At 41.3% G+C, this 17,040-nt stretch overlaps 1 protein-coding gene across 2 annotated transcripts in view; it reads left to right on the top strand.

Moving 5' to 3' along the window:
- The window catches only part of LOC137305751 (myosin-9-like), a 174,565-nt gene that overhangs the window by 23,589 nt on the left and 133,936 nt on the right, over positions 1 to 17,040 (top strand). For both annotated transcript variants that reach the window (XM_067974701.1, XM_067974700.1), the window contains exon 2: positions 14,772 to 15,122. In XM_067974701.1, coding sequence (XP_067830802.1) covers positions 14,790 to 15,122 — 333 coding nt within the window. In that variant the 5' untranslated portion in view covers positions 14,772 to 14,789. The remainder of the gene's footprint in view (positions 1 to 14,771; positions 15,123 to 17,040) is intronic.

Genomic DNA, 17,040 nt, shown 5'->3' with positions numbered 1-17,040 from the left:
CAGTACTTTCCAGTCTCTCGCCATTAAGAAAATAACTTGCTCTGATTTTTTCCTGCCAAAGTGCATAACCTCACATTTTCCAATATTATATTGCATCTGCCAAATCTCCGCCCACTCACCCAGCCTGTCTATATCCCCTTGCAGGTTTTTTATGTCCTCCTCACTCTCTACTTTCCCTCCCATCTTTGTATCATCTGCAAATTTTGATATGTTGCACTCGGTCCCCTCCTCCAAATCGTTAATATAGATTGTAAAGAGTTGGGGACCCAGCACCGACCCCTGTGGAACACCACTGGTTACTGGTTGCCAGTCCGAAAATGAACCATTTATCCCAACTCTCTGCTTCCTGTTCGATAACCAATCCTCCACCCATGCCAGAATATTACCCCCAATCCCGTGATTTTTTATCTTAAGTAATAATCTTTTATGTGGCACCTTGTCGAATGCCTTCTGGAAGTCTAAATACACTATGTCCACTGGTTCCCCTTTATCCACCCTATACGTTATATCCTCGAAGAACTCAAGCAAATTTGTCAGACATGACTTCCCCTTCATAAAGCCATGCTGACTTTGTCCTATTAGATTATGCTTATCTAAATGTTCCGTTACTGTCTCCTTAATAATAGACTCCAAAATTTTACCCACCACAGATGTTAAGCTAACTGGCCTATAATTTCCAGCCTTCTGCCGACTACCCTTTTTAAATAACGGTGTTACATTAGCAGTTTTCCAATCTGCCGGGACCTCTCCTGAGTCCAGGGAATTTTGGAAAACTATCACCAAAGCATCCACAATCCCTACTGCCACTTCCCTCAAGACCCTAGGATGGAAGCCATCAGGTCCAGGGGATTTATCCGCCTTGAGTCCCATTATTTTACTGAGTACCATCTCCTGAGTGATTTTAATCGTATTTAGCTCCTCCCCCCCGAGAGTCCCCTGTTTGTCCAGTGTTGGGATATTCTTAGTGTCCTCTACTGTAAAGACTGAAACAAAATATTTGTTCAGCATTTTTGCCATCTCCATGTTTCCCACCATTAATTTCCCGGTCTCATCCTCTAAGGGACCTATGTTTGCCTTAGCCACCCTTTTTCTTTTTATATAACTATAGAAACTCTTGCTATCTGTTTTTATATTTTTTGCTAATTTCTTTTCATAATCTAACTTCCCTTTCTTAATCAATCCTTTAGTTACTTTTTGCTGTCTTTTGAAGAATTCCCAATCTTCTATCCTCCCACTAAGTTTGGCTACCTTATATGTCCTTGTTTTTAGTCGGATACTATCCTTGATTTCTTTACTTAGCCACGGATGGCTGTCATTTCTTTTACACCCTTTTTTCCTCAGTGGAATATATTTATTTTGAAAGTTGTAAAATAACTCCCTAAATGAACACCACTGCTCATGTACCGTCTTACCCTTTAATCTATTTTCCCAGTCCACTTTAATCAATTCCGCTCTCATACCATCATAGTCTCCTTTATTCAAGCTCAGTACGCTTGTTTGAGAATCAACCTTCTCACCCTCTAATTGGATATGGAATTCAACCATGTTGTGGTCGCTCGTTCCAAGGGGATCCTTAACTAGGACATTATTAATTAATCCTGACTCATTACACAGGACCAGGTCCAAGGTTGCCTGCCCCCTTGTAGGATCAGTTACATACTGCTCAAGAAATCCATCCCTGATGCACTCAATGAACTCGTCCTCAAGGCTGCTCTGCCCAATTTGATTTGTCCAGTTAATATGATAATTAAAATCCCCCATAATTATGGCTGTTCCCTTATTACATGCCCCGACTATTTCCTGATTAATACTTCTTCCAGCAGAGTTGCAACTATTAGGAGGCCTATATACTACGCCCACTAATGTTTTTTTTCCCTATTATTCCTTATCTCCACCCAAACTGTTTCATTATCTTGATGCTTTGTCCCAATATCATTTCTCTGTATTACAGTGATTCCTTCCTTTATTAACATAGCCACCCCACCTCCCCTTCCTTCCTGCCTGTCCTTCCTGATTGTTAAATACCCTGGCATATTTAATTCCCAGTCGTTGTCACCCTGCAGCCATGTTTCTGTAATGGCCACAAGATCATACCCATACGTAGTTATTTGTGCCGTTAACTCGTCCATTTTATTACGAATGCTACGTGCATTCAGATAAAGAACTTTCAAATCTGTTTTGTGACGCTTAGTTCCTGCTTTTTCCTTTTTTAACACTTTACCTATTACTCCATACCTTCTGTCCCTTCCTGTTACGCTTTCCTCTCTCTCCCTGCTCAGGTTCCCAACCCCCTGCCACTTTAGTTTAAACCCTCCCCAACAGCACTAGCAAACACTCCTCCTAGGACAGCGGTCCCGGCCCTGCCCAGGTGCAGACCATCCGGTTTGTACTGGTCCCACCTCCCCCAGAACCGTTTCCAGTGTCCCAGGAATTTGAATCCCTCCCCCTTGCACCATTCCTCTAGCCACGTATTCATTTGAAATATCCTCCTATTTCTACTCTGACTAGCACGTGGCACTGGCAGCAATCCTGAGATTACTACCTTTGAGATCCTATTTTTTAATTTACCTCCTAACTCCCTATATTCTGCTTTTAGGACCTCATCCCCTTTTTTACCTATATCGTTGGTGCCTATGTGCACCACGACAGCTGGCTGTTCGCCCTCCCCCTCCAAAATGTTCTGCAGTCTCCTCTACATTGGGGAGACCAAATGCAGACTGGGTGATCGCTTTGCTGGACACCTCCGCTCTGTCTGTCTGACCTGGTCGCATGCCATTTTAATTCCCCTTCCCACTTCTTCTCTGTCCTCGCCCTCTTACACTGTTCCAATGAAGCTCAACGGAAGCTTAAAGAACAGCAACTCGTCTCTCGTTTAGGCACTTTACAACCTTCCAGACTCGACGTTGATTTCAGTAACTTCAGATCATAACCACTGCTACCATTTTTTCTGTCAGCTAATGCTGATAATGGTTCTGCTGCTGCCATTTACAGCTACTCCTGATCAATCTTTTGTTTCTTAACCTGTCCCATTACCACCTTCCTTGCCTTGCACCCTCATCCCTTTTGTCATTTAATCACTCCTGCCCTCTACCCTATCGCAGATCTTCCCTTTTGTTATTTCCTCCCCTCCCTCCCCTTTCCCTGGCTCTGAACTTGCTCAAAAACTAACTCTTAACATCTTCCAGTTCTGATGAAAGATCTTCGACCTGAAACGTTAACTCTGTTTCTCTCCCCACGGACGCTGCCTGACCTGCTGAGTATTTCCAGCATTTTCTGTTTTTTTCAGATTTCCACCATCCACAGTATTTTGCTTTTGATAACCCTGTTTTACTCCCCTTGGTAAAATAGCATATTACCATTCACTCTAGATATTATAGCTTTTTTGAATTTGTTATTCACAATTAATTTTTTGGGATCTCTGGGCTAAAAAGGATCAGTCAGGTTTCCCTCTTGTTTAATGACTTCTGAGTGACAGTGCTTGTGTGTAATTCAGGTGTGGATAGAATTGGATTTGTAACCTCTTTTTTTTCCGCCCCCCCCCCCCCCCCCTCCAATACACAATGGGTCATCTTGACTGTTACATTGCCAGACTGATTGTAAATTCTTCAGTTTTTTTTCTAAGCTACAGCAAAACTTTAAGATTGAAAATTTTTTGCTGACTTGTACTCAAGGAAATAATGTTTACTGAATACAGATGTTGGTCTGAGCTTAACTGAAATGTACATAATTATAGTCTGTAGACTGAAATTAGAGCTGCTCCACCAAGATTCCCCAGATTCGTTTTTTCCATATTAAGGAGTTTAATTCATCACAGGACCTACATTTTATGCAGCTGCATTGAAGATATGAGAATTAGAAATCTTAATTAGCAACATTTTAGTAAGTAAACTTAAACAAAATAGCAATAGGGCAGGCTTAAAATGTGGCTCTTACACTGGCAAGATGCTACCTCTTGTCATCCCGCTCCTTTCTGCCATTGGGATGACTATTTTGTGCCCTGCTCCTCCAAGGAACTCATCAATGTTGATTTCACTTGGCCCACAGAAATTGAAATTGTGCTACCAGCGTTCATTCTACCAGAAATTTTTTTTTAAAGCTGACAAAACTGATTCATTGAGGACGGGTGACTTCAATTCTCCTTGCGTGCTCCCACTGTGCCGCAGCTGATTAAGACAGTGAGTAGCTGAATTGGCAGAGAGCTTCTAGATTTCTATCCTGGTTTATGTTGTTTGCTCATCTGCAGCAGTGATAGGAGTAGAACAATCAGGTTAATCATCCCCAGGTTAGAGGCAAGAAAATTGACCATAGTTGCCATCCTTGATCGCAGTTGCGTAATTCCTGCTGGAAGTGTGTGTTGCCCTGTATTTGAATAGTCTGCTCTGTGTAGGCTCATACATGAATGTCCATTTGGGTGAAGTACAAGAGTGCCTGCGGTTTTGAAACCATACCTCAGCAAGGAGTCAAGCTTTCAGGAGAAGGAAAGTGGAAAAAAATGGGGATAAAGGAAAGGGAGGAAAGGGACAAGTCTTTTTTTTGTTATCTTTTTAAAATTTGTAACTTGGATCAGAAGCATTTGCCTGTGGTGAGCCATTCAGACTCCATTGGCTAATTTTCAAGGACCCAAGTGGAAACCTGAAATAATTTGCAGGTCTTGTTTTAAAGAAAAAATTGAGATGGTACTTACAAAACAAAAGTGATAGTTGTGGGATCAGATTTTTTTTGATCAGTGATGCAACTTGGTTGTCAAAGATCCTTTCTGTACTGTAATTGAAAGATTAACAATCCATGGAATGGTTGGAATCAACAATCCATGGAACACGTTGTGTAATCTAATTGACTCAATGCTTTAACATTAAAGCAATTGGACTGGCAGTGTGTGCTTGAATTTGATGCTTGAGATTCTAGTTGTTAATGGAATATTGTTAATGAGGACTTCCATTCATCAGCATTATGCTGTATTTGTGTTGCAGCTACTCCAATAGGTAGTTGCAGTGTTGCTTCCAGCCAGGCACGACTGTTTCACATTGCCTAACTACAACTGTTGTTCTGACCAGAGAAAACTTTGTGCATTACATGAATGTGTGGAGCTCCCCTTTCCGTGGTTGTTAAATATTTAGTATAGCAGAAGGGAGAGGACGACAAGTTGGAAATGAGTCGGTCTCGTACTTTTATTGTATGGATGTGCTCATAAGTACACTGTGATCCATAATCAAACAACTGATGATGGTGTTCATCCTAAATGTATTCCTAGCTCTTCGACATCACAACTTAGACTTTTGCACAAAAACTACAGAAATATGCATTTGTCTAAGCAAAAACAAGTTATCTGACTATGTATGTAGTTTTACAAAAGCAATTCACAGTAAGCTTAATACCAGTAGAAATAAATTTTAATCTTTACATCTGCAGGGTTAAATGAGTTACAAACAGACTACATTAAATTCAATAACCTAAATTCCTGTTGTTTTGCATTGTGTAACTATTGCTCAATGTTCCAGCCAGATTAAATTGCTCTGTTGCCTATCCTTCTGGCTGCTTTGGTTCCACTTGCAAGTTCATTAATTTTGAAAAAACACTAATTCATTTCATGACAAATCAGATCATGTTGCAATTTAAATCCAAACTTAAAATTTATGCCCAGTTTGTGTCTGCTTCACATTTTACCCTGAAAAATCTTGATGTTGAGTATTGAGATATTTTGAATTTGAAAGCGTTTGAGACTGTGGTTGAGTGTACATTCACAATCATAGAATGGTTACAGCATGGAAGGAGGCCATTCGACCTGTCGAGTCCATGCTGGCGCTCTGCAAGAGCAATCCAGCTAGTCCAACTCCCCTGCCCTATCCCTGTAGCCCTGCACATTTTTTCCCCTTCAAGTACTTATCCAATTCCCTTTGGTTCTTTTGCCAATCCCTTAAATGTTTATCCTCTGATTCTTGACCCCTCTGCCAATGGGATCAGTTTCTCTCTATCTACTGTCTAAGGAGAACAACCCCAGCTTCTCCAGTCTATCCACGTAACCCTCATCCCTGGAATCATCTGATAAATTTCTTCTGTATTCTCTCCAAGGCCTTCACAACCTTCCTAAAGTACGGTGCTCAGAACTGGACACAATACTCCACTTGTGGCCGAACCAGTGTTTTATAAAGGTTCATCATAACCACTTTGCTTTTGTACTCTATGCCTTTATTTATAAAGCCTAGGATCCTGTATGCTTTCTTAACCGCTTTTTCAACCTGCCCTGCCGCCTTCAACAATTTGTGCACGTATGCCCCAGATCTCTCTGTTCCTGCACCCCTTTTAGAATTGTACTCTTCAGTTTATATTGCCTCTCTTCTTTCTTCTTATCAAAAATGTATCACTTCACACTTTTCTGCATTGAATTTCATCTGCCACGTGTCCGCCCATTCCACCAGCCTGTCCCCTTGAAGTCTATCACAATCCTCCTCACTGTTCACTACCCTTCTAAGTTTTGTCATCTGCAAATTTTGAAATTTTGCCCTGTACAACCAAGTCTAAGTCATTAATATATATCAAGAAAAGCACTGGTCCTGGATCTGACCCCTGGGGAACACCACTGTATCCCCACCTCCAGTCTGAAAAACAACCATTCACCACTACTGTTTCCTATTACTTAGCCAATTTTGTATCCCTGCTACCACTGCCCTGTTAATTCCATGGGCTTCAAATTTGATGACAAGCCTAATATGCAGCACTCTCAGTTGGCTTTTGGAAGTCCATATACACCTCATCGACCCTCTCTACCTAGTCAAAAAAAACTCAATCAAGGTGGTTAAACACGATTTAACTTTGTTAATGCCAGCATGGATTTATTAGTCACTTGGACAAGTGTGGATCAATTTTGTCCCGGATTATCGTTTCTAAAAGTTTCCCCACTACCGAGGTTAAACTAACTGGCCTGTCAGTTGCTGGGTTATCTTTACACCCTTTTTTGAACAAGAATGTAGAATTTGCAATTCTCCAGTCCACTGGCACCACCCCCGTATCTAAGGATGATTGGAAGATTATGGCCAGTACCTCTGCAGTTTCCACCCTTATTTCCCTCAGCAACCGAGGATGCATCCCTTCCAGACCAGGTGACTTATCTACTTTAAGTACAGTCAGCCTTTCTAGTACTACTTCCTTCATCAATTTTTAACCCATCCAGTATCTCAACTACCTCTTCACTTACTGTGATTTTGGTAGCATCTTCTTCCTTAGTAAAGACAGATGCAAAGTACTCATTTAGTACCTCGGCCATGCCCTCTGCCTCCATGCGTAGATCTCCTTTGGTCCCTAATTGGTCGGTTTCTCTTTCCCTTCCCCCCCCCCCCCCCCACCCACTACCCGTTTACTGTTTACATGCCAATAGAATACTTTTAGATTCCCTTTTATGTTAGCAGTCAGTCTATTCTCATACTCTCTCTTTGCACCTCATTTTCTTTTTCACCTCCCCTCTGAATTTTCTATATTCAGCCTGGTTCTCACTTGTATTATCAACCTGACATCTATCGTACGCCCCTTTTTTCTGCTTCATCTTACTCTCTACCTCTTTTGTCATCCAGGGAGCTCTGGTTTTAGTTGCCCTACCTTTCTCCCTCATGGGAATGTACCTAGACTTGTACTCGAACCATCTCCTCTTTTAAGGCCGCCCATTGTTTGTTTACAGTTTTACCTGCCAATCTTTGATTCCAATTTACCCGGACCAGATCAGTTCTCATCCCACTGAAATTGGCCCTCCCTCCAATTGAGTATTTTTACTTTAGAGTGGTCCATGTCCTTTTTCCATAGCTAATCTAAACCTTATGATACCATGATCACTGTTCCCTAAATGTTCACCCACTGACACTTGCTCCACTTGGCCCACCTCATTTCCCAGAACCAGATCCAGCAATGCCTCCTTCCTTATTGGGTCTGAGATGTACTGGTCGAGAAAGTTCTCCTGAACACACTTCAGAAATTCCTCCCCCTCTTTGCCCCTTAGATTATAACTATCCCAACCTATATTAGGATAGTTGAAGTCCCCCATTATTACTACTCTAGCCCACATTTACATCTATAGTACTTAAAGCTTTCTCATGTACCACACTAACATTTTTTTAAAAGTAGAAATGATCTGAACTAAAAATGCTTGTTGGCTGATAACATTGATATACTTTTTTTGGTCTGCCAAGATCACATGCATGGAAACCCATCATTGAGCTTGAATCTCCAAATCAAGCTAGTGAGAAAAATTAATGCGGAGTTTCTGTTTGAGGATTGTGTACTCCAGATTTTGCGAAGAGCATAGCTCAGTTGTAGCTTCTATTCGGTTGTATGTACAAGCCCACTCCAGAATTTGAGCACATAATCTAGGCTAAAACTTCAGTATAGTACTGAGGGAGTGCTGCATTATCGGAAGTGCCATCTTTTGGTAAGACTGATGCCATGGCACCATTCGAAGAGGGGGAAGGAATTCTGATGTCCTTGCCATCGTTCATCCCTCACTCAACTTCAGCAAAAACAGATTATCTGGTTGGTCATTCATTTGCAGTTTGTGGGATTCTGTTAGCAAATTAGCTGCCGCATTTGCCTACGTACGTGACTACATCAGAAGTAATTTAGTTGTGAAATGCTTTGGGACATCTGCAAGTTTGTTCATCCTTGTATGCCAACCTAGAAAATTGCAAAAGCAGGCTCAACTTTTTTTTTAAAAAGTCACACAGCCCCAGAAAAGCTGACAACTCAAATAGCCTAGAATATAAGTATTGGCATGTGAAAATGGGTACTGTAACTTGAGCTGTAGACAAACTGAACATTGCTTCATTCTTACTGGAAGAAATTAACCATAAATCAATTAAAGCTGGAAAGGGAATATAAATGTTGACGGTTGAAGATCTGTTTTCTACATGCGCCCTCAGAAAATGTATTTTTTAAACACTTTTATTTGGTGTATTTCTCAGTATTGTCTACACCAACAATTAATGTGGGAATTGCATTTCTAAAAAAAACATTTGCTCAATTTTATTGAAAACCATCCTTTATTTGCCATTTGGGAATTAATTATTTTTCTTAAAACTTTTTTCCTAGGAGTAAATTGTCTGTTATTGAAGGAGGGGAAAAAACAGGCAGCAAATTTAGAATTTTACACTCCTGCCAAATGTGCCCCTCCCCGTATCAACTAGTAGTGCAATTCTAGTCTGATCTGCAGGCATGCTTCCCTGCAAAATTTTGATTTTCTTTTTCTCCCCACATTAAATATAGTGCATTCTGGTTAATTTTAAACACTTGGGTGTCACAATTGATGAGGTGACTTTTTTAAAAGATCTAAACAGTCACTCTCTCCTCTCCAACCCTTCCTACTCCCAGTCCACAGGTACACCAACCCAGTTCAACCCTCCCAGGTTTTAAGGTTTTAAAATATCCATTATTGGGATATGGGCATCGCTAGCAAGGTCATTTATTGCCCATCCCTAGCTACCCTTGAGAAGGTGGTGATGGGTCACCTTCTTGAACCGCTGCAGTCCATGTGGTGAAGGTACTCCTATAGTGCTGTTGGGGGGTGGGGGGGAGAGAGTTTGAGGATTTTGACCCAGCAATAATGAAGGAATGGCGATTATATGTCCAAGCCTGGATCATGTGTGCCTTGGAGGTGATAGTGTTCCCATACACCTGCTGCCCTTGTCCTTCTAGGTGGTTGGTAGTCGCAGGTTTGGGAGGTGCTGTCGAAGAAGCCTTGGCGAGTTGTTGCAGTGTATCCTGTAGATGGTATATGCTGCAGCCATGGTGTGCTGGTGGTGGATAGGCTGCTGCTCCAGCGGACTGCTTTGTCCTGGGTGGTGGTTAGCTTCTTGAGCGTTGCAGCTGCACCCATCTAGGCAAGTGGAGAGTATTCCATCACACTCCTGACTTGTGCCTTGTAGGTGGTGGAGAGGTTTTGGGGAATCAGGAGGTAAGTCACTCGCTGCAGAGTACCCGGCCTCTGACCTACAACTGATACTTCTTGGCCTTGGAGAATCTGTTGTTTTTGTGTTGTGGCAACGCCTCTATTTTAAAAATTCTCACCCTTGTTTTCAAATCCCTCCATGGCCTCACCCCTCCCTATCCCTGTAACCTTCTCCAGCCCTACAACAAGCTGAGATCTCTGTGCTCCTCTAAATCTGGCCTCTTGCACATCTAGCTCTGGAATTCCCCCCCCCCCCCCCCCCCACCGGTAAGCCCCCCTCTCCTCCTTTTAAGATGCTCCTACCTCTTTGATCTTCTTTGGTCACCTGTCCAAATATCTCCTCATGTGATTCGGTGTCACATTTTGTTTGATAAACTCCTGTGCAGCCCCATGGGACGTTCTACTACGTTAAAGGTGCTATATAAATGCAAGTTGTTGGTTGCTTGAGACCTGCATGTTGGGAATCAGTGGCAGTATAGCAATGTAAAAGTTGGTTAAAATGCCTCTATTTCACTGGGTTCTTGCAACTGGCTGTAAACTGGGGCTTGCTAATTTTGGCTGCTTGGAAGACCCACTTAAAAATAGGTTTTTCCAACAGCTGGTCTTAAGTCACAACGGCTTTACATTTGGCTTGCAGACAGCATAAGACTTTCATTTCAGGAACCAGGTGACACTAATGTGGGTCTCATGCAAAGCAAAAGTACAAGAAATTGACTAATTTTTATTTAAAACAATTCATTGAAGTGTAAATGTGGTTCTGGCTTTCAAGTTGCCCTAGGCCATGATTGGTTGCAGCTTTACAAAAGGTGGTCAGTCGAGTTCCTCTTTGCTCATGCATTTTTTTCCTGCCCCCTCTCTCTCATTCTCCACTCCCCCCCCCCCCCCCCCCCCCCCCCGAATCTGTGAAAGAAGAAAAGAATATAACTTCCATTATTTAAATCTTAGTATATTCCTTTTTCAAAATTTATGGTGCTTTAACTCCCATTTTATTTGCATTTCAGTGGGACCGAGGATTGCACCCAACAATAAGTGAACTACGAGAGCTCAAGCTGTTGCTTTTGAAGCTCATGCTATTGTGGTAACATTTTAGTTTGAGGAGCCCTTAAGATAATGGAATTGGCAATGGGCTTGTGCCTTTTGCAAACTCAGCTTATTTGCTTATCCTCTTGCAAGCTACAGACCATGGGCTGTTTTCTTGGTTGCTGTTTTGTGGGCCTAGAGGCTTGAAAAGGGCCGTTAGTGCTGTTGTCTAATTGTTAGATGAATCCTAAATCCGAAAACTTGCAGCTTGAGATATACACAAACAAAAGGAATTTGATTTAAATGTTGTGTAATCTGAGAGGCTCCATGGTTATGCACCTCAGTGGTATATAGGCCATTTCTAGTGTACAGATCAGGGCTAGGTGCTCATCTATCCCCTATACAATTCACTTATGGTTTTTACTTCCAGTAACGTTACAGCAATGCTTGCAAGTCAAGCAATATGTAGTTTAACAAATGTATATGTAGCTCAACCAGTTAATGAAGACAGTTTTACTGTAAGTGTCATTGATGGCAGACTCTTGGTTCCCCAGCAGCCAACAGTCTTTGTAAGCATAGAGTGAGAGCTTCAAAGTTGCAATGACATTGGGTCTTACAAGTTATTGCCAGATTAGCTGGCCTTATGCTGTCCTAAATTCTCCAGGGCTGCTCTGCATCTTCAATACTTTAAAATACTCCAAGTTTTATTCTTGACTTCACTTTGCTCCAAGTTTTATTTTGATGTGGAATTTGTGTAAAATGAAGTAGTTGGTATATAGTGGAGTGTTACAGTGCTTCAAAAAGTTAATTATTCCCAGTGAGCAGCTCAGGCATATAGACCAGGAAGGTTCTAAGTTTGATCCTCTGTGCTGAGGCAGCTGATTTCTGCTCAGGCAGTGATAGTGCTACGGTTGTTCAGTTGGGATAACCAAGTGGGGGAAGGAAAAAGTTTATTTGAGTTTCGGCTCCTGATTGTTATTTGATGCCTGCTGGAAATGTGCATGTGTGGATGTCAGATGAGATCAGGATCAAAATTGGCTGTGATGCTTTACACTCTTTCTCTTCACACATGTATACTTTGATTAGAGAGCACTGGATAGCGGTCAGGAGGAGAAATCCTGTTGGACTTTACCTTGGACCATTTGTGCCCCATACTAGGTAGACTTTCAGTTTGATGGCCTACCCATTTTCGTTGTTCCTTGATCAGCATAGACTCCATACCATGAGCTTGTGCCTTAGTTTTTAAAGGATTTTTTGATATTTTATTTTCATGGCAGCATGAAGATGCTGTACATGGATCTTATCCAGTTCATAGATGTAGCATTGGTAACTGATTCACATTTCACAACCAAAAAGCAGAATGGAAATAACTGTTTTCAGCTTGATCTTTAAGTTGTCCTTGCCTTTGGTTCATGCCAGTGCCTATTCGCTTTTGTGTCTGCATCTTTTTGATGTGTCTTGGGGAGCACGCTACCAAGGTGTATGAATTGCTTCACTGGTTTCAGAATAGATCCTTCTATTGAGGTGTATGGTTGTTTATAAGACTTTAAAGATGCTGACTGAAATGTTTGTTTTGGGTGTAATTCCCTAACTTAGCACAGACCAAGGATTGGTCCTGGGACCTATGTGATTCAATTACTTGGAGTCTAAGCTTAGCTATGTTTTGTAAGTCACTGCTTTTGCAAAATACTTACCTGTAGCTTGTGCCATTATACCACATGATTAGATGATGGCTTGAGTTCCTGACTTTTATACCATTTTGTTGAGGTGGGGGGGGGAGAAATTATTTGAAGTAGCTATTATAGTCTAATCATTTATCATTGAATAAGCCTCTTTTTTATATAGAATTATTTGAGTACACTGTTTCACTGGTCTAATTTTGTACTGTTACATTCAATATGCTATGCTGCTGTTTGTTTATGATGTAATGATAGAAGTCCCAATTTCTGATCTGTCAAGGTTTACACAAGTTCACATTTACAGGTGCCTAGTAAGGGTGTGGTGCGAACTGAGTTATTGGCTGTTGGAAATGCCTGCCTACAGAATTTTACGGTTTACTGAGCAGCGCATATGCCCAGCTGGGTATGAATTAATATAGGTGTAAAGGCATTTTCCCTTATTAGCTTCATTTTCATAGAGGCTTGACAAGAAATAAAATAAACCTTTTCTATACAGACTGAATACTAATCCCAGAAACTTGTTTGAGACTTCCTTGTAATTTAAATAGGGTTCCATTTAGCTGTAAATGCCAAAAAGTATTCTAAAATAAATAGTTAAACTACACATTTATAATGTATAATTGTACTCATTTTAGTTGAGGCAACCAGCATAGATGCATTTAAGGGGAAGCTAGATGAACACGAGGGAGAAAGGAATAGAATCACATGCTGATGCGGTGAGATGAAGTGGGGAGGAAGGAGGCTCACGAGGAGCATAAAAACCAGCATGGACCTGTTGGGCCGAATGACCTGTTTCTGCGCTGTACATTCTATGAAATTCTAAGTATTATTGGAACAGAGAACACACTTCTCATGTTGCCTTGCAATACTGATGTGGTTTTTAAATTGCTTAAACCTACTGAAGCATTCTGCAATAGTGTCATAGGTGTTGCAAAAGGCATAAAACTTGAATTCAATGTATGTTTTAAATTAATACGTGAAGAGTGAACATTTTAACAGTTTGTGTCCCAAATTAAAGAATTGATATGTAAATATTTTGCTTGGAAATTTTGTGGGTCTTTAAAGTTTGTTGCCAGCCCTGAATTTAAGAGTTGAACTCAGCTCCAACTGTCTTGGCTCTAGGAAATTTACTGCTTCACATTCAATTTAACCCTTGAGCTCAAAGGATTTGTTTCAAGTATAAGGAGTTTATATTTGAGCTTAAAATAATTTTACAGGATAATCTAAGTTTGGCCACATGACTCCCTTTAAGAACATTTCTGTGCTTAGGTCTAGTCTATCTAAGTTACTTTGAATGAAATTATTGGATTGTAAGTCATGTTTTACAGATTCACTTTATTGATGGACGAGAGAAGTAGTTTCAGGGATTTGGAAGTACATGAATGAAGCTGTTGTGGGTTAGCTAAGAGTTTCTAGTCCATTCTCTTTGGACTTCAATGGGTTTGAAAGTTTTTCTTAAGCCTGTTTTATTTTGCTTCTGTCCACTGCCATCACAGCCGGGCTTAATCCAGTCTTTCCCTGACATGCATGTTCACATCAGCTGTGATCAGAAGAGTCCTAGCCTTTTTTACCCCCTTCTCCCTACTCTAGGGTGTTGAGGCTAGTTGTGGTGCCCTGTACAGTTGTCCCATCGAATAGCTAACTCAGTAGAGTGGGGATCAAATCTCGAATCTTTCTAGTATGCTTGACTCAGCAGCTCACCCCTGGGGTGGGGGAAGGCATGAGAGTTTTTTTTTTAATGTCAATTTGCCCTTGGGAACAATAGAACCAGTGGAGCAGGTTGCTGCTCCATCTCTGAGCATGGTGTGGAGAAACGATTATTGAGATACATTGACTGCCCAGATCTATAATGCTCTACTTAGTATTGCTTAAAAAAATAACTGGTGTGATGACTCATGGCTTTGCTGTGCATTGTTTACAAAGAACTACACAAACATCTACACTTGAAGCTATTTCATGCTAGTGTAATTTCAATGTGTAATATCAGGTTTTACAAAGATGCATTTTACTATTATGGCGGTTAAAATAAATGTTTATCTCATGTCTTGAATTTTTTGTAGATCTTACCCTTTTACAGTATTGCTGTCATTGCCAAAACTGTAGCTTCAACAGAATTTGGGTAACCTAAGTTTTTTTTTAAACTGTAGGTCTTCAGCTAGAAGACAATGGCTCAACGCGATGCAGAACGGTATCTCTATGTGGACAAAAATCTCATCAATAACCCATTGACACAGGCTGACTGGGCAGCAAAAAAACTGGTGTGGGTGCCCTCAGAACGTAATGGATTTGAGGCTGCCAGCCTCAAGGAGGAGATTGGTGATGAGGCATTACTTGAGTTGGTGGAGAATGGCAAGAAAGTCAAAGTCAACAAGGATGACATCCAGAAGATGAACCCGCCCAAGTTCTCCAAGGTGGAAGACATGGCAGAGCTGACTTGCCTGAATGAGGCTTCTGTATTGCACAATTTGAAAGAGCGTTACTACTCAGGGCTAATCTATGTAAGCTTTTATTGTACTAACTAGAGCTATTGATAAGTTGCTATCCAAATTCTGCTTAAATTTTCAGTGGTTGAATAGCCACTTAACACTTGGAATCATAGGTTACAGCATGGGAGGAGGCCATTCGGCCCATCGAGTCTGCGTCGGCTCTATGCAAGAGCAATCCAACTAATCCCACTCCCCTGCCCTATCCCCGTAGCCCTACAAATTTTTTCCTTTCAAGTACTTATCCAGTTCCCTTTTGAAAGCCATGATTGAATCTGCCTCCACCACCCCTTCGTGCAGTGCATTCCAGATCCTAACCACTCGCTGTGTTTATATTTTTTTTAAAAAGTTTTTTCTCATGTCACCTTTTTGGTTCTTTTGCCAATCACCTTAAATCTTATGTCCTCTGGTCCTTGACCCTTCTGCCATTGGGAACAGTTTCTCTCTATCTACTCTGTCTAGACCTTTCATGATTTTGAATACCTCTATCAAATCTCCTCGCAATCGTCTCTGTTCAAAGAACAACCCCAGCTTCTCGAGTCTATCCATGTAACTAAAGTCCCTTGTCCCTGGAATCATTCTAGTAAATTTCTTCTGCACGCTCTGAGGCTTTCACATCTTTCCTAAAGTGCGGTGCCCAGAACTGGGCACAATACTCCAGTTGTGGCCGCACCAGTGTTTTATAAAGGTTCATTATGACGTCCATACTTTTGTACTCTATGCCTTTATTTATAAAGCCCAGGATCCTGTATGCTTTTTTTAACTGCTTTCTCAACCTGCCCTGCCACCTTCAATGATTTGTGCACATATACCCAAGATCTTTCTGTTCCTGTACCCCTTTTAGAGTTGAGCCCTCTAGTTTATATTGCCTCTCCTCGTTCTTCCTACCGAAATGTATTACTTTGCATTTTTCTGCATTAAATTTCATTTGCCACATGTCTGCCCATTCCACCAGCCTGTCAATATCCTCCTCACTGCTTACTACCCTTCCCAGTTTTGTGTCATCTGCAAATTTTGAAATTGTGCCCTGTACACCCAAGCCATTAATATATATCAAGAAAAGCAGTGGTCCTAGCACCGACCCCTGGGGAACACCACTATACACCTCCCTCCAGTCCAAAAAACAACTGTTCACCACTACTGTTTCCTGTCATTTAGGCAATTCTACTGCCCCCCTTTATTCCATGGGCTGCAATCGTGATGATAAGCCTACCAGCGGCACTTTTTCAAACACCTTTTTGAAAGTCCGTAACAACCACTTAGTGTCAGAGCTCACACTTGGATAATGACAACTTGGGCAAGGTACTGGGGAATAACCAGTGAGAAACTGCATTCAGTGCTTTCAGGGGAAGGGATAAAGTTTATTTTTCTCCCCCCTCCCCCAATTGGATGCTGAGGCTAACCACAGACCCCATTTGCTGCTCTAGCTGGGAGCTAACTTAGTGCACACAGATCAGGGATTGAATCTCTGATCTTCCTGGTCTGAAAGGCTCAGTGCCACTCTAATGTATTTGTCAGCTAAGCCATCTAGAAGCTTTGATAATGCTACTCCATTAACCTAAAATCTGGGTGTTATTATAAGGTATTACTTTCAGTTCAGACGAATGCTCAGGAAAACAATCTATTTTATTGCAATTCAAGGTGGTTGAGCATCTCGATTAGATTGCTGCTTTTTAATAACTTTTGTTTTCTTGTTCTGCCGTCAATTGAAGAGAATAATTGGGCCTCAATTACAGCTGCATAACTAACTCTGACCTAAGTGGCTTATTTGCCAGCATTTTAAAAATAAATGTGTTCAGTTTGTTTTGAACTGGAAAAGTATCAGACACTGTTGAGTTCTTTACTGGCAGTTGATCCTTCAGCAATCCCTCTCTTTAGTTTGTCCTGTTCCTTTTTCCCCTTCCTACTTCAAAAGGAAATCCCTTCAGAGATT

Source organism: Heptranchias perlo, chromosome 40, assembly GCF_035084215.1.
Source record: "Heptranchias perlo isolate sHepPer1 chromosome 40, sHepPer1.hap1, whole genome shotgun sequence".
NCBI lineage: Eukaryota > Metazoa > Chordata > Chondrichthyes > Hexanchiformes > Hexanchidae > Heptranchias > Heptranchias perlo.
The sequence above is the reverse complement of the archived record's forward strand: the minus strand, read 5'-3'. Positions and strand labels throughout refer to the sequence as shown.